This window comes from Hyla sarda, chromosome 1, assembly GCF_029499605.1.
Source record: "Hyla sarda isolate aHylSar1 chromosome 1, aHylSar1.hap1, whole genome shotgun sequence".
NCBI lineage: Eukaryota > Metazoa > Chordata > Amphibia > Anura > Hylidae > Hyla > Hyla sarda.
This window is the reverse complement of record NC_079189.1, coordinates 328,851,956-328,878,162: the sequence shown is the minus strand read 5'-3', so window position 1 is coordinate 328,878,162 and position 26,207 is coordinate 328,851,956. Positions and strand designations below refer to the sequence as shown.

Genomic DNA, 26,207 nt, shown 5'->3' with positions numbered 1-26,207 from the left:
GGACACACTTTAGAGGGGATATAAAAGAACAATACAGTGAAATCTCATTGAGAAGACCACACTAAAATGACATTGAAAAATTGTCTACTATGGGGGTTGTCTTTAAAAGAAAACAACCACTATGCAAAATGCATAATGGTCTTTAAATCCTTTGTACAAATCCTGGTCTGGATAAGGGAATGGTTTTCTCAAAGAGGTTGGGGGAGATTTATCAAAACCTGTGCAGAGGAAAAGTTGACCAGTTGTTTATAGAAACCAATCACATCGATTCTTTCATTTTTAAAGAGGAAAAATGAAAGAAGTGATCTGATTCATTGCTATGGGCATCTGGGCAACTTTTTCTCTGCACAGGTTTTAATAAATCTCCCCCATTAGGTTTCATTATGTGTTGGTAGTATCTTCTCTTCTGTAGTATCTTCTCTTCTGTCGTATCTTCTCTTCTGTCGTATCTTCTCTTCTGTCGTATCTTCTCTTCTGTCGTATCTTCTCTTCTGTAGTATCTTCTCTTCTGTCGTATCTTCTCTTCTGTCGTATCTTCTCTTCTGTAGTATCTTCTCTTCTGTCGTTTCTTCTCTTCTGTCATATCTTCTCTTCTGTCATATCTTCTCTTCTGTCGTATCTTCTCTTCTGTCGTATTTTCTCTTCTGTAGTATCTTCTCTTCTGTAGTATCTTCTCTTCTGTAGTATCTTCTCTTCTGTAGTGTCTTCTATTCTGTCGTATCTTCTCTTCTGTCATATCTTCTCTTCTGTAGTATCTTCTATTCTGTCGTATCTTCTCTTATGAAGTATCTTCTCTTCTGTAGTATCTTCTCTTCTGTAGTGTCTTCTATTCTGTAGTATCTTCTCTTCTGCCGTGTCTTCTCTTCTGCCGTGTCTTCTCTTCTGTAGTATTTTCTCTTCTGTAGTGTCTTCTCTTCTGTAGTATTTTCTCTTCTGTAGTATCTTCTATTCTGTCGTATCTTCTCTTCTGTAGTAACTTCTCTTCTGTAGTATCTTCTCTTCTGTCGTATCTTCTCTTCTCTAGTATCTTCTCTTCTGTCGAATCTTCTCCTCTGTAATATCTTGTCCTCTGTAGTATCTTCTCTTCTGTAATATCTTCTCCTCTGTCGTATCTTCTCCTCTGTCGTATCTTCTCTTCTGTCGTATCTTCTCTTCTGTCGTATCTTCTCCTCTGTAGTATCTTCTCTTCTGTCGTATCTTCTCTTCTGTCGTATCTTCTCTTCTGTCGTATCTTCTCTTCTGTCGTATTTTCTCTTCTGTAGTATCTTCTCTTCTGTAGTATCTTCTCTTCTGTAGTATCTTCTCCTCTGTAGTATCTTCTTTTCTGTCATATCTTCTCTTCTGTCATAAATTCTCTTCTGTACTATCTTCTCTTCTGTACTATCTTCTCTTCTGTAGTATCTCTCTTCTGTAGTGTCTTCTCTTCTGTAGTATCTTTTCTGTAGTGTCTTCTCTTCTGTAGTGTCTTCTCTTCTGTCGTGTCTTCTCTTATGTAGTATCTTCTCTTCTGTTGTGTTTTCTCTTCTGTTATGTCTTCTCTTCTGTCGTATCTTCTCTTCTGTAGTAGCTTCTCTTCTGTAGTAGCTTCTCTTCTGTCGTATCTTCTCCTCTGTTGTATCTTCTCCTCTGTCGTATCTTCTCCTCTGTCGAATCTTCTCCTCTGTCGTATCTTCTCCTCTGTCGTATCTTCTCTTCTGTCGTATCTTCTCTTCTGTCGTATCTTCTCTTCTGTCGTATCTTCTCTTCTGTAGCATTTTCTCTTCTGAGTGCTCAGAATTATTTGACTATAACCAAAAAAATATTTAGGGGAAGATCCATTCAAGAAGCTGCCACAAGTCCGGAATATTATGCTGTAAATGTGGTGGCTAATCCAAGTCTTTAAAAGAAACCCCAGACTAAGATGGTAAAGAGACCACCACAATAACTGTGATCCTTTGGTCATGTTCACATTGAGGACATTTTGCGGAATGTCTGCATGGAATATACCGCACGGACATTTCACTGTTCACACGTCAGAATTTCCCCGCCAAATGTTTCTGCCACGGAACTTCAGATTCCGGCCTCTGCAGAAAGAATAGACATGTCTATTATTTCTGGGGATTCTGCAAGAAAATGCATTGCTGTCTATGAAATGGTGCATTTCTGCACTGTCCTATCGCCCACCAGATTAGTCAAATGTGTGGAATGTCCGCATGTGTTTTCCGTGCAGATATTTAGCACATTTTCACTATTAAGTATGAAAGTAACATAGAGAGATTTCCACAATAAATTGATTTTGTGGTGCATGAGAATGAAAGAAAATCCATTATGAATATTTTTGTCAGGATTTATCTTTATACCCCAGGTAGAAAAATATTTTGTAAATTCTCATGATACAGTACATAGGGTTCTGGGTCCTGAGTTTAAAACCGACCAGAGGAAACATATGCATGGCCTTTGTATGTTTTCCCTATATTTGCACATTTTTCCCTACATACTCTCTTTCACTCTGAAAACATACTCATAGGTTACTTTGGAATTTAGAATTTGATCCCCAATGGTGACCAATAGGAAGGATAATCTTTTTATAACCCTATGGAATATGTTGGCACAATATAAGTTAATTAAATCAAACAAAATAAATAAGACTAACCCAATTGATTTATATCTAACAGACCATATAGTGGATGGATATTAAAAGAAGGTGATGTAATGATTGGATCCCAAGTTGCCAGGTAAATTTTATATTTTTCACATTACATTCTTAACAACATAAGTCATTGTTCTGCAGGTACACTTGGGACCAAGCTATAATGGGTAATTTATTTTGTCAGTAAATCTGACAAGCACTGGAATTGATTGAAAATCATTCATTTCCATCTGTATAAACTTATTAAACTTTTTAAAAACAAAAAAAACTGAAAACTATGAATGTTTACAGTCCAATTTATCTCCCACCAAATAGCTTTAATAAGCATCTTGTTGGAAGAGGATGTACTGTTAGATGTCAAAGTAAGAAAGGAAGGTACTTGTGCAGCTGAACCTGTCTATCTGACTGTTACTGCCCTTCTTACTTAGGGGCCACTCCTTCTTAACCCCTCAGTGACCACGAAATTTTCCATATCATCTGACATCTACCATATAGAGAGCGAGCTCTGCTGGTGAGTACAGTGTAATCAGTATGTAGATAAGACAGAATCTTCACAATAGCGTCAGCTCAAAGTTCAGCCTCCCTCTTCCTGTGGATAGACCTCTAAACAGGTCGTTGTGCACATCCAGACACCTATTCCATTAACGTCAATGGGTCAGCTCCTGTCCATTGTGCCTACATCCATAGGGCTTTCTGTAATGCTCATCTCTAAATGTTGTTAAAACAGTGCATGCAAAATGGCTGCCCCCCATACCAATGTATAAAAAAGGAAATTATTATAAATTACAGCCAGATTAGAAAAAAGAACACATTCCAGTATCTGTATCTAGTAAAATAAAAATCTAGGTAATAAAAACCTATAGTGCAAAAACCTGTACAGTCATCATCACTTGTTGTCACACAATTTTCCATCTTTTTTATGAACCAAAAAAAAAAAAAATAAATAAAAAAACAATGTCTGAAAAAATGGCTTTAAAAAAAGACCAAAAAGCCATTAGGTCAAATCTTTTTTCAGTAGTTTTTCCTTTTGGTCTGTTTTTTGAGCCACATGACAGTCATTTAATGGTTCAAAAATGGCCCAAAATACTGAGCCGAAAATGTTAAAATGAGTCCTATTATCCTACAGTAAATTGTGTAAATTGTATTTTGAAAATTTTGGTATAGCGTTGTTTTGGTATAGCTTTATGCATGTGTGGGGGATGTGCATCAGATATTTCATATGGGTCTTTTTTCTCATCTAGGATATTAGAAAGCAAAAATTCAGCATTCCTAGTAGGTGGTTATTATGTTTCGAACTCAGGCTGGACAACACACTTTATATCTAATGGCACAGGATTAAAAGCCCTGCCTTCTGAATGGCCTGAATCTCTGCCCAGATCTCTGGCACTTGGAGTAGTGGGCATGCCTGGGTAAGCATTTTTATCTAAATTAGGCCTTGTTTACACTGTGCAGTTTGGGTGAAATTTTAATGTGTTTTTTTTCAGGCCGGGCAAAGTCTGCATCATATCTGAGGAATAGAAAACTATTTAAAGTTTCTTAATCGAATTAGCAGAGTATCTGCTGTTGCCCAGTCATCCTACCTAAACCTTGTGGGAGAGGAGCAACATATAAAGACACTCTTGCCCTTATATACTGTACTCATATACTGACCTTGTATCTTGATCTCATATGCCATTCTTATATTTCACCTCCTATCCCAACCTTATATTCCAACCTTAGATAGAGAAAAGTACTGCTGGCACTGCCCTCCAATCAGCAAAATGCCATCTTAGTAATACCTGGACTCTTCATACTTCTATCTTTTGCTTCACTTCTATTGTGGTGCTCTATCACAAATAATTATAGGTACAATTTCACAATAGAAGAGACTTGATGGCACTCACCAATAAAGCAGATAGAATTTATTTGCAGTCAGGTCTATAGATACACACACAATGGCCGGTCAAGATTCAGCACTGGATAGAGTATGAAATGGCCTATTGGCATTGTGTGTATCCATAGACCTGACTGCAAATAAATTCTATCTGCTTTATTAGTGAGTGCCATCAAGTCTTTTCTATTGTTATATTCTGACCTCACATCCCAACCTCATATGCTGTCCGGAAGTTGTGATAAAGGGATTGAACAATAAAAATAAAGGGGGGGGGGGGGAGTGGTTTTGTTGGTGATGTGGCCTTATGGGAGGGTGTGTGGCTTGCAAGCCAGACTGACACATTCACCCGGTGATGTGGACTTTGTAAGGGGGGGATGAAGAAATTGTGGTTGAAGGACCTGTGATGTAGGTGTATCAAGAGATAATGGTGTTTTTGGCCTTGAGACGGAAAAAAAAGGGCAGAAACTAAAAGGGGCGTGGCTTGCAAGCTGGACCAACACACTCTCCCGGAGATGCAGAGCGGAGCTTGTGGCGTACGATAATCGAAGTCCCATAGACTTGCATTGGACTTTAGACAAAAAACCCTGACCCTGGCAAATGGGGATGGATTAGGGTTAATTTCAAAGTATTTTATAAGTAAGTTTATAAGTTCATTTATAAGTAAAGATGTGTACCAAGTTTTATCAGAATATCTCCAGCCATTTGGAAGTGATGCTGGAACACACACATCCATCCATCAATACATACATACATTGAGATCACGTCTAAAATGCGAATAAGCACAACAAGCTTTTTACAGACATTGAGCCAGCATGGAATGGAGAATAGTCTTCAGAGAATTTTATTCTAGGATATCTATAAATTGTAAAACTTCTGACATGATATAGTTATAGGCCAGGCATTTCAATTGGTGGGGGTCCAGGTGTTGAGCGTAGTGCCTCTTCTTTTTTATCAGATCTCCTTGGCTTTCCTAGTGGCTTTTCCGACAGTTGCAGGGTTTGAATTCATAGAATGTTTTTGAGACTTTCTAAGACTGTACACAGAAGGCTCTTCTCTTCTATAGATGCAGTAGTGATGCAGCTCTCTAATGAGTGGTATCCAAATTTTGGCTTTCCAGCTGTTGTAAAACTACTTCCACAACGTGATTGTAAGGACATGCTCAGAGTTTCAAAACAGCTGGACAACCACATGTCTGGGCATGCTTGAAGTTGTAGCTTTGCAACATCTGGAGGGCAACAGTTTGAAGACCACTAGTCTAATGGATAACATCCCACAGTGTTCAACCAAATTATATTTTCCAGCCTGGTTTTTAACAAAATTAGGTAAAAAATGCCTCAATCCCACTAAATTATGTGTTTTCAACGTCTCAACCAGATGTTGTGGTACATAGCATGGAGTGATTTCTATCAACATGATTCTGTTTCATTTATTTATTTATTTTTTCAGTTTAACTGCATATTTTGGACTTTTGGAAATCTGCAATCCAAAGGAAGGAGAGGTCGTTCTTGTCAATTGTGCTGCTGGAGCAGTCGGGTCAGTTGTGGGACAGATTGCCAAGATCAAAGTAAGTAAAGAAGAATGTCAGCTTAAGTAGGTGATCATCTAGATCCACTCACCTACTACCACCCCACCCTTTACATCACGACATGGACACCTACTTTGTCGTAGGAAAGGCCACAGTGGACCAAGTTTATTCAAGTTTTACCACATAAATATATAAATATTCACATCGAACTTGTTAAACTCACGGGGTAACAACACTAACACCTTCATAACAATTATAACAGTGCAAATATGCTTAACCCCTGAGATGCTAAATTGACCAGGAGAGGGACCTAAAAGCAACCCATTCCTATCCGTCTCCTACTGCGCCCTTAGTCGCCTCACCCACTGAACCAAGGGCCCCACCTTTGAAAAGTATACTGGTCCCATCCCAGCTCCACCAGCGCTGCCACTGTTCTCCAAAAATGTTCTCCAAAAGTCCCCCCTCCCATTCCTGCCGCTACAACAACTGTTCCCAAAACCCCCAAAACCCAACCACCACCTGAACCCCAAACAAAAAAGGGTCGGGTGGGCGGGACAACTCCTCTTCCATGTGCTCCACTGGCTCCTCCTCTTCTGGCTTGTCCTTTTTTATCCATTCCTAGCTCCTACCCTTTCCAGCTTCCCGCTCTCACACCATTGACCCTTTCCTAACCCTACTCCTCATACAACCCCTGTCATGCACCTCCTCCCCTCCCATTCTGTCCGGTCCGTGGGCTTTCTTTACACTTTTAGTGAATATTTCCAGATACAGTGAAAAGTTCCAGATGCCTCTGTGGAGGAAAAAAGTTTATTCGTAACTGCCTTATTTTCACTGTATGACTGTATTGTCTATACTAGATACACTTCTTTCACAATACAAGAATGAAAGATAACTTACTATCAATATATTGTTGTAACAAAGGTTGTAATTCTCTACAAAACTGCATTTTTGTAACAACTGGATGTCACATTGCATGACCTGTAGTGGCCAAATGCTGCCACAAGACATGACTTCTCTAAAGCTATGTTCAGACCTCCACCCAAATTAACTGTCCATTGACTTTAACGGAATTCCGGTGTCCCATTCACTCAGCTGAATTTCCACGGCAGCAATTCCTGTCCTTAACTTTGCAGAATTCCGCGGCAGAATCCCAGTGAAGTCAATGGGGCTTTGAATTTCGGCAGCGTGCTGTGTTTTGAGAACACAGAATTCTGTAGAAATTTCCCCGCAATTCAGCCGGAATTCCACAATTCTGTTCAGCCAGCTTTGCTGAACGGAAATTGTGCAGAATTGCAAATATTCCGCCATCTGAACATAGCCTTAAGATGAAAGCCACCATGCCTGGCAACAACAAGTTGCTGTGGTGCCTTACAAATATTTTATAAACTTATAAATTATTGTTCTTCATGGGGCAGCTTTATGGGAATTTCCCGTTGAATGCTATATTAATGTTCTGAAAAGGCAGTTGTCATTTCGAAGTGTTAGGGTCTGTTCGCACGGAAGAATTTTCGCACAGAATTCTGCATGAAAATTCTGCAGAAATTAAAGGGAAAACTTTTTATATATATATATATATATATATATATATATATATATATATATATATATATCATATAAAATATATCAACTGGCTCCAGAAAGTTAAACAGATTTGCAAATTACTCTAAGTGCTCTTTGATGACACCTGTCTCGGGAACTGTCCAGAGTAGAAGCAAATCCCCATAGCAAACCTCTTCTACTGTTGCCATACAGAAAATAACAACTCAACTTTAGCAGCTGATAATTATTGGAAGGATTAAGATTTTTTTAATAGAAGTCATTTACAAATCTGTTTAATTTTCTGGAGCCAGTTTTTTCTTGGAATACCCCTTTAACTGCCCATTCACTAAAAGGTTAATGTCGGACATCAGCCCGATCGGCCTATAGCAACTGGGACCCACTGGGTATGATGCGTGTCTCACCTGCTGAGCGCGCGTCATACCTCTGGAGCCGCAGATGGACGTTAATGAATGTCCATTTGCGTCAAGGGGTTAAACGACAGAAATGACATTTATCTAACTGAACCCCTAAATTGTGCCAACTTTTTATATTATTTGTTTACAAGTGCCTCTCTGTCTGTGTGGCTAATATATGGCTAATATATGCCGATACAGTGATCCCTCAACTTACAATATTTTCGACATACAATGATCTTTTCTGGATCATTTGAAATTATACTCAACATACAATGCTACGGACAGTCCAGATCTGCAAAATGTGACAATGGCTGGAAGAACTGACCAATCAGAATGGGTATTTACTAATAAAACACCTGTATTACTGTAGTGAATGAACTGACTGTCTGTCTGGTAGCGCCGCACTACAGTACAGGGAGGTACTACATGTTCTGTACTACTCTTTACTTTTGCCAGGGCTAGCTGCTCATTTGGACACCAAGTGAGTGCTGCACTATTTTACTTTTTTGGAAGATTGTGTGTACTGTACAGGACCCTGAAGAAGCTCCTGTCCTCTACATAGACAATGATTACATCACCAGCAGCTCTTTCTTACTTTTATATGTAAGGATTTGCTTTATCTGTATTAATTATCTACTTATTTTTCTTTAATCCTCACTTTTTCCTATTTTTGGATGACATTTTGGGACTTCAGAACCAATTGCTAGGTTTCCATAGAGTTCTGGTCTCAACATACAATGGTTTTGACATACAATGTTCATCCTGGAACCAGTTAATATTGTAATTTGAGGGTCCATTGTAACAGAATGGGACCAGGTACCTTCAGTTTGTTTGTTAGACGTTATGATTAAAAAAAAAATGCTAAATCTATTATTTTCTGTGTTGTAAGATGGATCTGTCACATTTCTCCTTAGGGTTGTAAAGTAGTTGGATCTGCTGGTTCAGATGACAAAATCCAATATTTGAAGGAAATTGGTTTTGATGAAGCTTTTAACTACAAGACAGTGAGCTCATTGGAAGAAGCTCTGAAGAAAGCATCTCCGGAAGGCTATGACTGCTATTTTGAGAATGTAAGCAACAAACTACTAAAATATTAGTAATATTTGTATAGTAACGTTTTCATATACCGACATTCACAATTGAGTTGTATTCGGGTAGTAGCTTTCATTTGTTTAAAGGGGTATTTTGGGGTTACTTTAACCGCTTAAGGACCAAGCCCACATCTTATCCCCTATCCAAACGATAGGGGATAAGATGTCTGATTGCAGGGGTCCCGATGCTGGGGACCCCCGGTACCTCGGCTGCAGCACCCCACTGTCATTACTGCACAGAGCAAACTTGCTCTGTGCATAATGACTGTCGATACAGGGGCCGGAGCATCATGACGTCAAGTTTGCTCTGTGCAGTAATGACAGAGGGGTGCTGCAGCCGAGATCCCGGGGGTCCCCTGCAGCGGGACACCCGTGATCAGACATCTTATCCCCTATCCTTTGGTTAGGGGATAAGATGTCTAGGGGCGGGGTACCCCTTTAAGGACCAGGCCAATAAAATTTTCGCATTTTGGTTTTTTTCCTCCTTGTTTTCTAAAAATCATAATTCTTTTATATTTTTATCCACAGACCAGTATGGGGGCTGTTTTTTTGTGCCACCAGTTGTCCTGCATAATGACATCACTTATTTTACCATAAAATGTATGGCGCAACCAAAAAATACTATTTGTGTGGGGATATTAAAAAATTAAAACGAAAACCGCAATTTTGCTAATTTTGGAAGGTTTTGTTTTCACGCCGTACAATTTACAGCAAAAATGACATGTGTTCTTTATTTTGTGGGTAAATATGATTAAAATGATACCCATGGTTACATACATTTCTATTATTGTTGCACTTAAAAAAAAAAATCGCAAACTTTTTCACCAAATTAGTAAGTTTAAAATCCTTCTATTTTGACGACCTACAACTTTTTCGGTTTTCCATATAGGTAGTGGTATAAGAACTCATCTTTTGCGCCATCATCTGTACCTTTTATTGATACCAGATTCGTGTATATAAAACTTTTATTATTTTTTTATAATTTTTTTTTAATAAAATGTGACAAAAAAACAGTAATTTAGCGTTTATTTTTTTGCTTTTTTACGTTCACGCCGTTCACCGTACAGGATCAATAACATTATATTTTAGTTATTTGGACATTTACACACGCGGTAACACCAAATATGTGCATTAATTATTTTTGTTTATACTTTATGGGGGTAAAATGGGAAAAAAGGACTTGTTACATTTTTATTGGAGGAGGGGATTTTTAAATTTTTTTTCTTTTTTCAAAACTTTTTTTACTTTTATTGTTACACTTTAATAGTCCCAATAGGGGACTATTTATAGCAATTCTTTGGTTGCTAATACTGTTCAGTGCTCACATTAGGTGCAGTACAGTTCCCCACATTAGGTGCAGTACAGTTCCCCCACATTAGGTGCAGTACAGTTCCCCCACATTAGGTGCAGTACAGTTTCCCCACATTAGGTGCAGAATAGGTCTCCCCACATTAGGTGCAGTATAGTCCCCCCACATTAGGTGCAGTATAGTCCCCCCACATTAGGTGCAGTATAGTCCCCCCACATTAGGTGCAGTATAGTCCCCCCACATTAGGTGCAGTACAATTCCCCCACATTAGGTGCAGTACAGTTCCCCCACATTAGGTGCAGTACAGTTCCCCCACATTAGGTACAGTACAGTTCCCCCACATTAGGTACAGTACAGTTCCGTCACATTAGGTGCAGTACAGTTCCCCCACATTAGGTGCAGTACAGTTCCCCCACATTAGGTGCAGTACAGTTCCCCCACATTAGGTGCAGTATGTTCCCCCACTTTCGGTGCAGTATAGTTCCCCCACATTAGGTGCAGTATAGTTCCCCCACATTAGGTGCAGTATAGTTCCCCCACATTAGGTGCAGTATAATGTTCCCCCACATTAGGTGCAGTATAATGTTCCCCCACATTAGGTGCAGTATAATGTTCCCCCACATTAGGTGCAGTATAATGTTTCCCCACATTAGGTGCAGTATAATGTTCCCCCACATTAGGTGTAGTATAATGTTACCCCACATTAGGTGCAGCATGTTCCCCCACATTAGGTGCAGTATAGCTCCCCACATTAGGTGCAGCATGTTCCCCCACATTAGGTGCAGTATAGATCCCCCAAATTAGGTGCAGTATAGCTCCCCATACTAGGTGCAGCATGTTCCCCCACATTAGGCGCAGTAGAGATCTCCCACATTAGGTGCAGTATAGATCCCCCAAATTAGGTGCAGTATAGATCCCCCAAATTAGGTGCAGTATAGATCCCCACATCAGGTGCAGTATAGATCCCCCAAATTAGGTTCAGTATAGATCCCCCAAATTAGGTGCAGTATAGCTCCCCACATTAGGTGCAGTATTTTCCCCCACATTAGGTGCAGTATTTTCTCCCACATTAGGTGCAGTATGTTCCCCCACAGACATGCAGCCTCCAGCCAGTGTATGGCTGGAGGCTGTATGCCTGTGTTCTGCCCCACTTCAGTGCTCCGACCACCGCTCCTCCGGTCCGGACATAGCAGTAAGTCCCGGGACCGAAGGAGCGGGGTGGTCGGAGCACCGAAGCTGACGTGCCGCTGGTAACACTTACCTAGCTGGCCAACGCACGTCCTCATCGCTGCCCCGCTCCTCCGCGCTCCGTTGCTGTGGGCGTACGCACGGTGTCAATGACGTCCCTGCGTGCGCCACTTTCCCGGCGGCCTCTGCATTTTTAAAGAAAACGCGGGGTCTCCGAGAGCGCATCCCTGTGTCCCGAAAACATCTTTTGGGACACAGGGATGTCTCAGGCAGCGGCGGGCCGGATAAATGTCCTTGGCGTTCCGCATGTGGCCCGCGGGCCGTAGTTTGAGGACCCCTGAATTAGAATAATGTCCTATTTTGAAAAATGTCCAATATGAAGTAGCAATGTATGTGTCAATAAAATAAACAATCTTTTTGGCTGCTCTGTAGGTTGGAGGGAAGTTTGCTGATGCTGCCCTGCCTCAAATGAAGGATTTTGGAAGAATTTCTGTGTGTGGTGCTATATCCATGTATAATCATGCAGTGCCTCCCTCAGGTATGATTCTAGAGCAAATAATATACTGTATACAGTATATGAGAATGATTAAGGACTAGGCTTCACTACTGAGCTTGAAGTTTAACTCCAATTATGTAAGGAACAAATCCATAGGAAGTAATAAAATTGCCTAAAACACCTAGGACTACGACACCTTTTTATACTGTTTACTTAATTATGGCCTTAGGTATTTTTATTTTTTATTATATTTTGTTCACCATGTAGGATAATAAACATTATGTTTTAATACCAAATATGATTTTTAATTATTCTTTTTTTTTTCATGAAAAAAATGGGATAAAGCCTTTTATTTTATTAACATTTTTTTTAGCACTTTTAAAATCCCCATAAGGGAATATAATAAGCAATCTTGGATTGCTTATACTGATCAATGCTGTGATATTGCATATTAAATAAATCATTGTCTGTAATATTATTCTGACATTTCATTCTAGAAATATAGTAGTGATCCTCACTGACCTAAGAGATGTGGTACATACTAGGAGTAAAAGCCAGGAATTGTTAAACACTTGTAAATGTGTAAATGAATTTGGCTAATGTGTATGGAAACTTATAGCAGCAACTGTATGATTACAGCATCAACGGTATGATTATCTTTCCTTAAAGGAGATATCCAACTAAAATGAACTAATCCCTTATCCCTAGGACAGGGGATAAATAGCGGAACGCGTGCAAATGCGGGGAGGGGGGGGGGTGGCGAACACTGGGACCCCCCACCATCACCAGGACGGACCCGGTGCTCAGTGTGGAGGCATGTTGCAGTCGTTTCATTCATTTTTATCAGAGCGTCGAAAATCACGCACTCAGTACAGCACTCGGAAATCATCCATGCTCTCATAGAAATGAATGGAGGGTGTCCCGTCTACCAGTAGACAATACGTGCTCCTCTCTGCAAGAGCCAGGGGTCCCGTCCTGGTGATCACGGGGATCCCAGCACTCGGACCCCACGCAATCATGTACTTATCCCCTATCCTGTGTCATGGACTCTTAAGCCCAGAATGCGCAGAGATTGATATGAATAAAACACAATCTTAACCCAGAAAACAATATACCAGTCTGCTTATTTTTTCCTGCTCTATAAAAGATTACTGCAGATTAGACTGCATGCTCAATGTGACATCTCCATCCAATGTAATTTCTATGCCGATGACTATTATTTGTGTTAAGTTTCATTTCATTTTGCATTTCCTTTATAGGACCTTACATACAACCCATCATTCTTTTTAAACAACTCCGTATGGAAGGCTTCCTTGTGCCACGCTGGGCAGACAGATTTATGGAGGGACAAAAACAACTCCTGCAATGGGTTTTAGAGGTAATCACAATATAACCTGTAGTAATGGGGGAAGAAGCTTACATGGAAATGGAAATTTGGCCATTCTGTAGTGTTGATAAAATTCTCAAACTGATAACATACTGATCTCATAGAAATAGGTCCTTGCCTCCTGGTCACCCCCATGATCTTAGAATGGAAAGCTGCTAATAAAGAGGGGAGCATGAGAGACTCTACCTGTCCATGGATTACAGGATTGGCCATTATTACTATGGTCTTATAGTACTGCAGCAGTGGAAATGCCAAATCAGCAGTAACATTTTATAACAAGGCTGATCGCTGTGCACTTACTGAAGCGGAAACAGCAATGATCACTGATTTAAAAATAATAGCTGGATTTTTATTTAACCCTTTAAAGGGAGTACTTTGCCCCTAGACATGTATGATTGTGGCGGGTTCGGCCGGCGCTGCGGCCTTCTGAACAAGGAAGCCTAGGGCTTCCATGTTTGTGGAGTCACACCACGCTGCCTCCATTCATGTCTATGGGAGGGGGCGTGAGGGCTGTGTACTAGCTGCCACACCCCCTCCCACAGACATGAATGGAGGGGGAATGGTGTGATGTCACGGACATGGAAGCCCCAGGCTTTCTTGTTTGGAAAGCCCCAGTGCTGTCCTGGGGACTCCCCGCGTTCAGACATGTTAAGTCCAAAGGATAGGAGATAACATGTCTAAGGGTGGAGTACCCCTTTAACAACCCACCTAGTTTAGAAATGGTTTCATAAATGACATCCTCCCCTTCCCATAGGCATGCAATCCGCTGATTACTGATGTAATACACTGCAAAAAAAACTTCTGTAAGCAGAAGTTAAAATATGTTGCCGCCTTGTGCTAAAATCAAAATAACAAATCAAGTTTTTCCCCCATCATTCTGCCGTCCCATAATGTGAAAACAGAATGTGGCAAAGCTTTGCTAAGTTAAATGTAAAGTTAAAATATTTCATTAACATAAGTATTTAGACCTTTTACTTGTACTGTTAAAGCACCTTTGGCAACAATTACAGCCTCCAGTCTTCTTGGGTATGATGTCACATGGTTTACACACCTGGATTTAGGGATTTTCTGCCATTCTTCTCGGTAGATCTTCTCAAGCTCTGCCAGGTTGGATGGGACCATCAGTGGAAGCCATTTTCCAGTTTCTCCAGAGATGTTCAATGTTAGGGCTTTGTATATAGAAAGGAGGTGGGCTCAGCATCATACACAAAGGGGTGCTATTAAGCGTACCAAATAACAATAACTACACAAAAAAAGAGAAAGAGATACGCAATATAATGCACACCCACAGTAACTGTAATCCAAAGTATATCTTTATTACATATAAATAGTACAAAAAGCAGACAATACAGTTAAAACCAATTAAAAAAGGCCCAATTGGCCACTGCACAAACGAGGGGGGGGGGGAACCCCCTACCAAAAAGAAGGGGAGAAACCCCACCCACGGCACCTGCCTCCACAAATACACAGGTTATCAACCTATCATACAACAAGAATGTTTAATCAATACAGTCCTGTCCCCACAACACCAATAATATGTATACAACCTGAGTGTCCTTAATATATAGCACAGGGGACTGGTAGTAGAGGACAATAGATGGAGAAGTAGTACGGCAGGTGCCCCCCTAAAGACCCCACGCGTTCCGTTGCCCTTCAGCAACTTCCTCAGGGGTGTTGTCACATTAAGGACACTCAGGTTGTATACATATTATTGGTGTTGTGGGGACAGGACTGTATTGATTAAACATTCTTGTTGTATGATAGGTTGATAACCTGTGTATTTGTGGAGGCAGGTGCCCTGGGTGGGGTTTCTCCCCTTCTTTTTGGTAGGGGGTCCCCCCCCCTCGTTTGTGCAGTGGCCAATTGGGCCTTTTTTAATTGGTTTTAACTGTATTGTCTGCTTTTTGTACTATTTATATGTAATAAAGATATACTTTTTGGATTACAGTTACTGTGGGTGTGCATTATATTGCGTATCTCTTTCTCTTTTTTTGTGTAGTCAATGTTAGGGCTTTGACTAGGCCATTCAAAGACATTCACAGAGTCTAATTCATTCCTGTCCCTAGGCCACTCCTGTGTTTTCCTGGCTGTGTGATTAGGCTAATTGTCTTGTTGGAAGGTTGACCTTTGGCTCAACCTGAGGTCCAGAGCACTCTGGATCAGGTTTTTATTAAGAATATTACTAACTTTGCTCCATTCAGCTTTCTCTCAACCTTAACCAGTCATCCTGTCCCAGCCGCTCTTGTCTCCTAGCCAATAAATGCAAGATAAGTCCCCTAGTCTAACCCTCCTCTCTGGGAAAAGGGGTGGGCTATAACCAGTCAGAAGAGCTCCTGGCCTGGCCAGAGTCACATGTGCTTCAGCTAGCTTCTGTCTTTGCTGGGTCCACATCTATCTATCTATCTATCTAACATATCCATACATACATCATAGATTCATACATAGAATGTTAAGAAACTAAATCAAATAAGCTCAGAAATGATATTGTGTGTAATAATGTGAAATGACACAGAAAAAAAGTATTGAACATGTATTTATTTAAAGGGGCTATTCGCCATAAGGTGATTTTAGTACTTACCCGCTGGATTTCCTGTTTGATTTCTTTCTCAAACTATACATCCCATAGTTCCATGCTTGTAAGTTTGAGGTCATTTTCCTCTCTCCCACACATCTGCCACCCCACCCATTGAAACACAAATTAGTTGCATTCCATTCAAAAGACCAGTGTTTTTTAACCAGGGTGCCTACAGCTGTTGCAAAATGATCTCTCTCTCTCAGCGGTGGCTCACCCCATTAAAGTAGACAGGCTCCCTGTCATCACCTGCAAACTGTGAAAACCCGAGACATGAGTAATTTTGTGTGCTGGGGTGAAAATCACAGAAAAATTGTGATACCACCATCACAAACAGGTACATACACTATATTATTAACTACACTAACTTTACAGCCCCTGTAGCATAGTCAAATATAAAAAAAAAATCCTGGAATACCCCTTTAATACTTTGTACAAAAGCCTTTGTTGGTAATGAAAGCTTCAAGATTACTCTTGTATGGAGAAACTAGTCGCATACATTGCCCTGATGAGATTTTTGGTCCATTCTTCCACACAAACAATCTTTAAATCTTGAATGTTCTGTTGGCCTCTTCTGTGAATCATGATCTTCAGTTCTTTTTATAGATTTTCAATGGGATTTAAGTCAAGTGACAGGCTGGGCCATTCAAGCAGCTTTAGGTTTATGTTTCCTTGGCTGTGTGTTTAGAATCATTGTCTTGCTAAAATGTCCACCCCCTTTTCATCTCTGTCATCCTGGTAAATGTTAGCAGATTTGTTGGAATGATGTTTTTAGGGAGATATGCAATGCTATTTTTCCTACAAACATGGTGTGTATTATAGCATCCAAACAGTAAAATTTTGCTATCATCTGACCACTCTATATTCTCCAAGTATTTTGCTGGCCTTTAACAAATGTTGTGCAGAAAACTTTAACACCTTAACAACAATGTACTTAACGCACCATGGCGTACATTTATGCGCCGCCATGACCAGTCCGGTGCTCGTGTCATGCGCGGCAGGTCCTGGCTGGTACCGGCAGGTCCCGGTTATATGGATGATCGGATCGCGCGCGGTGCTGCTGCGGGGATCCGATCATCCAGCATGGTGGCCAGGGCCGGACTGGGGCTAAAAACTAGCCCTGGAAAAATTGTCATACCAGCCCCACAGCATCACTGTAGCAGTCACTGCAGGGAAGGGACAGGGAAGCCTGGCACTTGATTTGCCATGCCTCTATAGGAGAACTACGTTGTGGCTGCGCCCTGAAGTCAAAGGGGTGCAGCCTCAACATACAAGATAGTAATGTGGTATTAAAGGGGTACACCGGTGCTTAGACATCTTATCCCCATCCAAAGGATAGGGAATAATATGCCTGATCGCGGGAGTCCCGCCGCTGGGGACCCCCGTGATCTTGCACGCAGCACCCCAATTAAAATCAGTCCCCGGAGTGTATTCGCTCCGGGTCTGATTACCGGTGACCACGGGGCCGGCGACGTGTGACGTCATGCCTCCACCCCCGTGTGACGTCACGCATCCGCCCCTCAATGCAAGCCTATGGGAGGGGGCATGACAGCTGTCACGCCCCCTCCCATAGGCTTGCATTGAGGGGGGTGGAGCGTGACGTCACATGGGGCAGAGCCTTGACGTCAAAACACTCTGGCCCCGTGATCGACAGTAATCAGACCCGTAGCGAACACGCTCAGGGGACTGATTTTAACGGGGTGCGGCGTGCAAGATCACGAGGATCCCCAGCGGCGGGACCTCCTTGATCAGGCATGTCTAAGCACCGGAGTACCCATTAACTCTATGTAAAATCCACTTGGGAAAAACAGTAAAATAAATAAATAAATAAAAGCAACCCTCTCTTTTTTGCACTTGAGCTACCGCCAGAATCACGGAACTCAGTTCCCAGTGTCCAGCACTTCTGGGTTAGGTTACCTGATCTCACACAGCTGCTCATTTAATTACGGGCCGAAGCAATGTCCAGCCTCAGGCACTGATTGGATGGCTGGCCATGTCATGTCACCTAACCGAAAGTGCCAGATACCAGAAACAGAATTCCGTCATTTCAGTGGCAGTGTGAAAGCAAGGAATTTTAGAAAGGGTTTTTGTTTTTTTACTGTTCCCCCTCCCGTAGTAGATATTGCATAGGGTTAAAATACCGTGGGAAGCATAACACTGGGGCAGGCATTGCGATTCCAGGACACAAATTGCACAGAGACATAGTTTGAAAATGCTACAAGAATACAGGTAAATAGTCACAGGGGCAGGTCCTGGCGGCTGCTCCCTGCCCAGCCGGCTTGATTGACACGTCTCTCTTGTCTCTAGCAGTGTATAGGGAGACACTGGAAGATACAGTGCTCAGCACTACAAAGTCCAACACTACATCTTTTCCCGACTTTGCAGGTTCCTGCATACAGATGTGGTACTCAATCCCAATAGTTTATAGTAGTGAGCATAACAGTCTCACAGTAGAAAATTATTGGAAGCACTCACCAATCAACTGGGAATCATTTCCTTTGCACAGGCTTTGATAAATCTCCCCTAGGTCTCCAAACTGTGGACTGTTAGCTGTTCCAACAACACTCTGTGCATGCTGGGAGTTGATGTTTTACTGGGAGTTTTAGCTTAGCAACAGCGTGAGATCCATAGTTTGGAGACCACTGATACAGGGAAAGATGCGTCACCTATACGTTTAAAAATGTCATCTTCTGACCCCTATAACTTTTTTAGTTTTCCACGTACAGGCCGGTATGAGGGCTCATTTTTTGTGCCGTGATCTGAAGTTACAATTTTTGTTTTGATCGGACTTTTTGATTACTTTTTAATCATTTTTTAATGGTATAAAAAGTGACCAAAATACGCTTTTTTGGACTTTGGAATTTTTTTTACGTGTACGCCATTGACCGTGCGGTTTAATTAACGATATATTTTTATAGTTCGGACATTTACGCACGCGTAGATACCACATATGTTTATTTTTATTTTTATTTACACTGTTTTATTTTATTTTTATGGGAAAAGGGGGGTGATTCAAACTTTTATTAGGGAAGGGGTTAAATGACCTTTATTAACACTTTTTTTTACTTTTTTTTTTGCAGTGTTATAGGTCCCATAGGGACCTATAACACTGCACACACTGATCTCCTATGCTGATCACTGGTGTGTATTAACACGCCTGTGATCAGTGTTATCGGCGCTTGACTGCTCCTGCCTTGATCTCAGGCACGGAGCAGTCATTCGTCGATCGGACACCGAGGAGGCAGGTAAGGGCCCTCCCGGTGTCCTGCAAGCTGTTCAGGATGCCGTGATTTCACCGCGGCGGTCCCGAACAGCCCGACTGACTAGCCGGGATACTTTCACTTTCGCTTTAGAAGCGGCCGTCAGCTTTGACCGCCGCTTCTAAAGGGTTAATACCGCACATTGCCACGGGTCCCGGCCGTTGATGAGCACCGGGACCGACGCGATGTGATGCGTGGTCGCAGCGCGACCCCGCATCATATCGCGGGAGCCGGCGCAGGACGTAAATATACGTCCTGCGTCATTAAGGGGTTAATACACATATTGGGTATCGCTGCATGCGTAAATGTCCAAACTATTATAATATAATGTTGCTGAACGCCATGAACATAAAATGTGCTTTTTTTTGTCACATTTTATTAAAAATTATAATAATAATAATAATAAAAACATTTATAAAATTTATTTTTACAGATCATGGTGCAAAAAAATAGCCCTCATACTGCCGCTTATTCAGAAAAATGAAAAAGTTATAGGTCGTCAAAATGAAGGATTTTAAATATACTAATTTGGCTAACCTCTTAAGGACTCAGCCAATTTTCACTGTAGGACACGGCCATTTTTTGCACACCTGACCACTGTCACTTTAAACATTAATAACTCTGAGATGCTTTTACCTTTCCTTTTGATACCGAGATAGTTTTTTTCGTGACATATTCTACTTTATGTTATTGGTAAAATTTTGTCGATACTTGCATCATTTCTTGATGAAAAATTCCAAAATTTGATGAAAAAATTGAACATTTAGCATTTTTTTTTTTACTTTGAAGCTCTCTGCTTGTAAGGAAAATGAATATCCCAAATAAATTATATATTGATTCACATATAAAATATGTCTACTTTATGTTTCCATCATAAAGTTGACATGTTTTTACTTTTGGAAGACTTCAAAGTTCAGCAGCAATTTTCCAATTTTTCCAAATTGAAATTTTTCAGGGACCAGTTCTGTTTTGAAGTGGATTTGAAGGGCCTTCTTATTAGAAATACCCCACAAATGACCCCATTATAAAAACTTCACCCCTCAAAGTATTCAAAATGAAATTCAAAAGGTTTGTTAACCCTTTAGGTGTTTCACAGGAATAGCAGCAAATTGAAGGAGAAAATTCAAAATCTTCATTTTTTACACTAGCATGTTCTTTTAGACCCAGTTATTGAATTTTTACAAGGGGTAAAAGGAGAGAAATATTTCTAAAATGTGTTACCCAATTTCTCTCGAGTAAGGAAATACCTCATATGTGTATGTCAAGTGTTCGGCGGGCGCAGTAGAGGGCTCAAAATGGAAGGAGCGACAGTGGGATTTTGGAGAGTGAGTTTTTCTGAAATGGTTTTTGGGGGGCATGTCACATTTTGGAAGCCTCTATGGTGCCAGAACAGCAAAAAAAAAAACAAAAAACAAATGGCATACTTTTTTGGAAACTACACCCTTCAAGGCACGTAACAAGGGGTCCAGTGAGCCTTAACACCCCACAGGTGTTTGACAACTTTTCGTTAAATTTGGACGTGAAAATTTTTTTTTTTCCTAAAATGCTAGTTTTCCCTCAAATTAAATTTTTTTACAAGGGATAATAGGACAAAATGACCCCCAAAATTTGTAACCCCATCTCTTCTGAGTATGGAAATATCCCATGTTAGGACGTAAAATGCTTTGCGGACAAACTACAATGCTCAGAAGAGAAGGAGCCACATTTAGCTTTTGAAAAGCAAAATTTGCTGAAATGGTTTTTGGGGTGCATGTCCCATTTAGGAAGCCACTATGGTTCCAGGACAGCAAAAAAAAACACATGGCATACTATTTTGGAAACTACACCCCTCAAGGCATGTAACAAGGTGTCAAGTGAGCCTTAACACCCCACAGGTGTTTGACGACTTTTCGTGAAAGTTGGATGTGTAAATGATTTTTCTTTTTCACTAAAATGCTAGTTTTCCCTCAAATTAAAATTTTTTACAAGGGGTAAAAGGACAAAATGCCCCCCAAAATTTGAAACCCCATCTCTTCTGAGGATGGAAATACCCCATGTGTGGACGTCAAGTGCTCTGCTGGCGCATTACAATGCTCAGAAGAGAAGGAGCGCCATTGAGCTTTTGGGAAAAAAATGGTTTGGAATGGAAGTCAGGGGCCATGTGCGTTTACAAAGCCCCCCGTGGTGCCAGAACAGTGGACCCCCCACATGTGACCTTATTTTGGAAACTACACCCCTCACAGAATGTAATAAGGGGTGCAGTGAGTATTTACACCACACTGGCGTTTGACAGATCTTGGGAACAGTGGGCTGTGCAAATGAAAAATTACATTTTTCATTTTCACGGACCACTGTTCCAAAAATCTGCCAGACACCTGTGGGGCATAAATGCTCACTGCACGCCTTATTACATTCCGTGAGGGGTGTAGTTTCCAAAATGGGGTCACATGTGGGTATTTTTTTTTTCCGTTTATGTCAGAACCGCTGTAAAATCGGCCACCCCTGTGCAAACCAATTTAGGCCTCAAATGTACATGGTGCGCTCTCACTCCTAAGCCTTGTTGTGCGCCCGCAGAGCATTTTACGCCCACATATGGGGTATTTCTGTACTCAGGAGAAATTGCGTTACAAATTATGGGGGTCTTTTTTTCCTTTTAATGCTTGTGAAAATAAAAAGTATGGGGCAACCCAAGCATGTTAGTGTAAAATGGTTTATTTTTTTACACTAACAAGCTGGTGTAGCCCCCAACTTTTCCTATTCATAAGGGGTAAAAGGAGAAAAAGCCCCCAAAAATTTGTAGTACAATTTCTCCCAAGTACGGAGATACCCCATATGTGGCCCTAAACTGTTTCCTTGAAATACAACAGGGCTCTGAAGTGAGAGAGCACCATGCGCATTTGAGGACTAAATTAGGGATCGCATAGGGTGGACATAGGGGTATTCTATGCCAGTGATTCCCAAACAGGGTGCCTCCAGCTGTTGCTAAATTCCCAGCATGCCTGGACAGTCAGCGGCTGTCCGGAAATGCTGGGAGTTGTTGTTTTGCTACAGCTGGAGGCTCCGTTTTGGCGCCGAAGAGACCATACAACTGCCATACAATACATTTTTCATTTTTATTGGGGGGGACAGTATAAGGGGGTGTCTATGTAGTGTTTTACTCTTTATTATGTGTTAGTGTAGTGTTTTTAGGGTACATTCGCACTGGCGTGTTACGGTGAGTTTCCCGCTAGGAAATTGCGCTGCGGCGAAAAATTTGTCGCAGCCCAAACTTGAAGCAGGAAACTTACTGTAAACCTGCCCGTGTGAATGTACCCTGAATGTTCACATTGGGGGGGGGGGGGGGCAAACCTCCAGCTGTTTCAAAACTACAACTCCCAGCATGTACTGACAGACCGTGAATGCTGGGAGTTGTACATTTGAAACAGCTGGAGACACACTGGTTGGAAAACCTTCAGTTAGGTTCTGTTACCTAACTCAGTATTTTCCAACCAGTCTGCCTCCAGCTGTTGCAAAACTACAACTCCCAGCATGCACTGATCGCCGAAGGGCATGCTGGGAGATGTAGCTATGCAATAGCTGGAGGTACGCAACTACAACTCCCAGCATGCCGAGACAGCTGTTTGCTGTCTGTGCATGCTGGGATTTGCAGTTTTGCAACATCTGGAGGGCTTCAGTTTTAGAGAACACTGCAAAGTGATCTCCAAACTGTGGTCCTCCAGCTGTTGCAAAACTACAAATTCCAGCATGCCCAGACAGCAAACAGTTGTTTGGGCATGCTAGGAGTTGTAGTTTTGCAAGATCATGAGGGCTGCAGTTTAGGGACCACTATTTAGTGGTCTCAAACTGTAGCCCTCCGGCTGTTGCAAAACTACATAGTCCAGCATGCCCAAACAGCTGTCTGGGCATGCTGGGAGTTGTAGTTTTTCAACATCTGGAGGGCTACAGTTAGAGACCACTGTATAATGGTCTCAAACTGTACCCTCCAGATGTTGCTAGGCAACTCGCCGGCTTCCGTCGGATCCAGCCGCACGTCATCGCCGCCTGCCGATCTCCGTCGCCCGCAGCCTCCGTCGCCAGCCCGGATCGGTAAGTGGATCTTCGGCGCCGGTCTCCTTTCATTCCCCGTTATGTCCCGCCTATTGTGGGTGGGCAGGACGGGGAAAACGAAAGCTAACTCCCCTGCCCCCGATCTGCTATTGGTGGTCGCGTCTAGACCACCAATTGCAGGGATAGGAGGGGTGGCACCCCTGCCACCTCACTCCTATGCCTTCAGGGGGATCGTGGGTATCTTAGACAACCGCGATCCCCCTTATATTCCGGGTCACCGGGTCTCTATAGACCCGTAATGACCCGGAATCGCGCAAATCGCAAGTGTGAATTCACTTGCGATTTGCCGCGATCGCCGACATGGGGGGGGGGGGGGGGGCTGATGACCCCCCTGGGTGTTTGCACCCCCCTTTGTGCGGAGTCCGCATAGAATACATAGCGGCGCGTTCCTGTGCAGTCCTAGTCTATTATGCTGTTGTCCCGCAGCTTGCGGAATGTCTGCATGGAGAATGTGTCCTTACAAGTTGCTTTTGCTCCACAGCTGTCAGTTCACTTCATTCTTGCAGATGGGGAGATGGGGGGGAGGGGGGCTGAGCTGATTTGCACTAAATGGGATCACGTTGCGACCACCAACCAGCCACAAATTCATCCTGGATAAAATTATTACGTTTCTCATGTTGTAGTCGCAGCCATTTGTGGTTTGCAGCGCAATCACATTTACTCATATTAGCTGAGATACAGTACAATTCAGGGAGTGCTACATGGGGCTCTTTGGTCACGCAATCTGGGCACCCCATTTTTATTTTTGCCCAGGGCTACACTTAGTCTATAACTTAGACTTTCGTCTTCCGTATTTTCACGCAACAGAGATCACTGGAACATTTAGAAGCTTAGAAAGGCACCTGTAACCAATACCATTGTTATGTTTTTAAACAATTGTGGTGCCTTGGTGGGATAAAGCCTTGTGGGGTGTAGGGTAGTTGCTGTTCAGTATTATAAAGGGCGCTGTTAACCCTTGTCACTCGTGACGCCAGGGTGAGGGTTAAATACGGAAATCTTGAGAGGCCTATTGCCACCCTTCCCAAGAGCAATAGGTGATGCAGAAATAAAGGATTGTCCACAACCACTGTTAACTGAAAAATTGCAGGAACTTTTACTGAAGAATTTCTGTACATGCAGCAATAGTAACAGTCCAGATAACAGAGTCTCTACAGATATAACTGAGCAGTGATTGACAGTTGGTTGGGATCAGATAAGCTCAATTTAGCTTCTCAGAGATTTTGTAGCATAGATCCGCTGGATTTAAGGGTGCGTTTAGGTCCAGTGATCTTGCGGTGAGTAGCGGGGAATTGCTTAGTATATCCGCTATGTTATAGGCCGAGGCCGCAAGGCTTTGGCCTAGTAAATTGTCTTGTAAGCTGTGGAGGTCCTACCTCATCTATAATCAGCAACCAAAGAGAGCAATCAAGATGACGCAGCTCCCTTATATGGGCAGGGGCTGGCCGTTTTGGATTGGTCCATAACAACTGTCACTCACCGTTACATTGCATTGTGGGTGAACACGTCATGAGAACCACCAAAGGTCCTTTAGCAAAACCTGAGTTCTGAACCTAATCACATGACCCGCAGGTCCTGCTACGCTGAACAGGAAGGCATTTGAATATATACATATTTATACTTATATTTATATGAAATCCTATACAAATATGAACTAACTAAGGGGTGACAAGGGGATAACTATAGAAGAGGGACCCCGATGTTCCTAGGGACTCTGACTATGGGGACCTTTACAAAGGTACAGTATGAAATACGGTATTGGGACACCACACAATTAGGTTGCGAAGGTCCTGAGATAGCTCTTTGCTTTTACCCATCATGAGATATATCTTCTTTGACAGATTGGCAATGAGACGTTTTTGTAGGCCATCAGTTAGGACTGAACCAGCTGATATTAATTTACACTGACAAGGGGCTGGATTGCTTTTTAATTACTGATACATGTCAGCTGTTGTCTTGGCTTTTCATGCCCTTTTGCATCTTCCTTTCTTTGTGTGTTCAATTGTTTTTTTGCGGTTTCATTTTACATTATTACACATAACTTAATTTTTGAATATATATATATATATATATATATATATTTTATTTTTTATTTATTTATTTATTTATTTTTTATATTTCAGGGTAAGGTAAAATATCATGAACACATCACAAAAGGTTTTGAGAACATGCCGGCTGGATTCATGGGGATGCTCAATGGAGAGAACACTGGAAAAGCAATTATACAAGTTTAAATATGTCCATTTGCAGTATACATTTCTTTAGCACTGTGACATCTGTTAAGCTGAACACACTAGTACATTTAGTAAATAAATCAGTTTGTATAATGTTTGATGTTTCTTTTGTTTGTGTTTCCATAATTATACTATTAGTGTCCAGACAAGTGATAACTGCGTGGATGAAACATGTCTGAAGGCAAAGACACAAGGAAAAGAAATATAGATATCAGTATTGATCACAGTATCTAAAAGGTTAACAACGGTCAGCATTGTGTTGGCTGATATCCACGATTAGTGGATACTGATAGCAGCCAGGGCATACAGTCTATGAATCAAGCACAGCTCCAGTGCTCATATCATAGATTGTAAACCCCCTGCAATGTACATGTGTGTCACTGTGTGCCAATTACCAGGGCGCAGTGACTTTCATGTATGTTGCATGTCCTCTAGGGCTTAAAGCAAAAAAACAAAACAACCATTTTGTGATTTCAGTCGCACAGTAGCAATGACCTGGTGTTAAAACTATATATATATATAAAACTCAACGTGTGTGTGTATGTGTGTGTATGTGTGTATGTTCCAGCATCACATCCAAACGTTTAAAGATATTAACATGAAAC

At 41.6% G+C, this 26,207-nt stretch overlaps 1 protein-coding gene across 2 annotated transcripts in view; it reads left to right on the top strand.

Annotated features, from left to right (window-relative positions):
- The window catches only part of LOC130306835 (prostaglandin reductase 1-like), a 39,375-nt gene extending 13,678 nt beyond the window's left edge, over positions 1–25,697 (top strand). For both annotated transcript variants that reach the window (XM_056552134.1, XM_056552133.1), the window contains 7 exons: positions 2,655–2,714; positions 3,871–4,038; positions 5,949–6,066; positions 8,897–9,052; positions 12,003–12,108; positions 13,326–13,444; positions 25,492–25,697. In XM_056552134.1, coding sequence (XP_056408109.1) covers positions 2,692–2,714; positions 3,871–4,038; positions 5,949–6,066; positions 8,897–9,052; positions 12,003–12,108; positions 13,326–13,444; positions 25,492–25,602 — 801 coding nt within the window. In that variant the 5' untranslated portion in view covers positions 2,655–2,691 and the 3' untranslated portion in view covers positions 25,603–25,697. The remainder of the gene's footprint in view (positions 1–2,654; positions 2,715–3,870; positions 4,039–5,948; positions 6,067–8,896; positions 9,053–12,002; positions 12,109–13,325; positions 13,445–25,491) is intronic.
- The last annotated feature ends 510 nt before the right edge of the window (positions 25,698–26,207 follow it).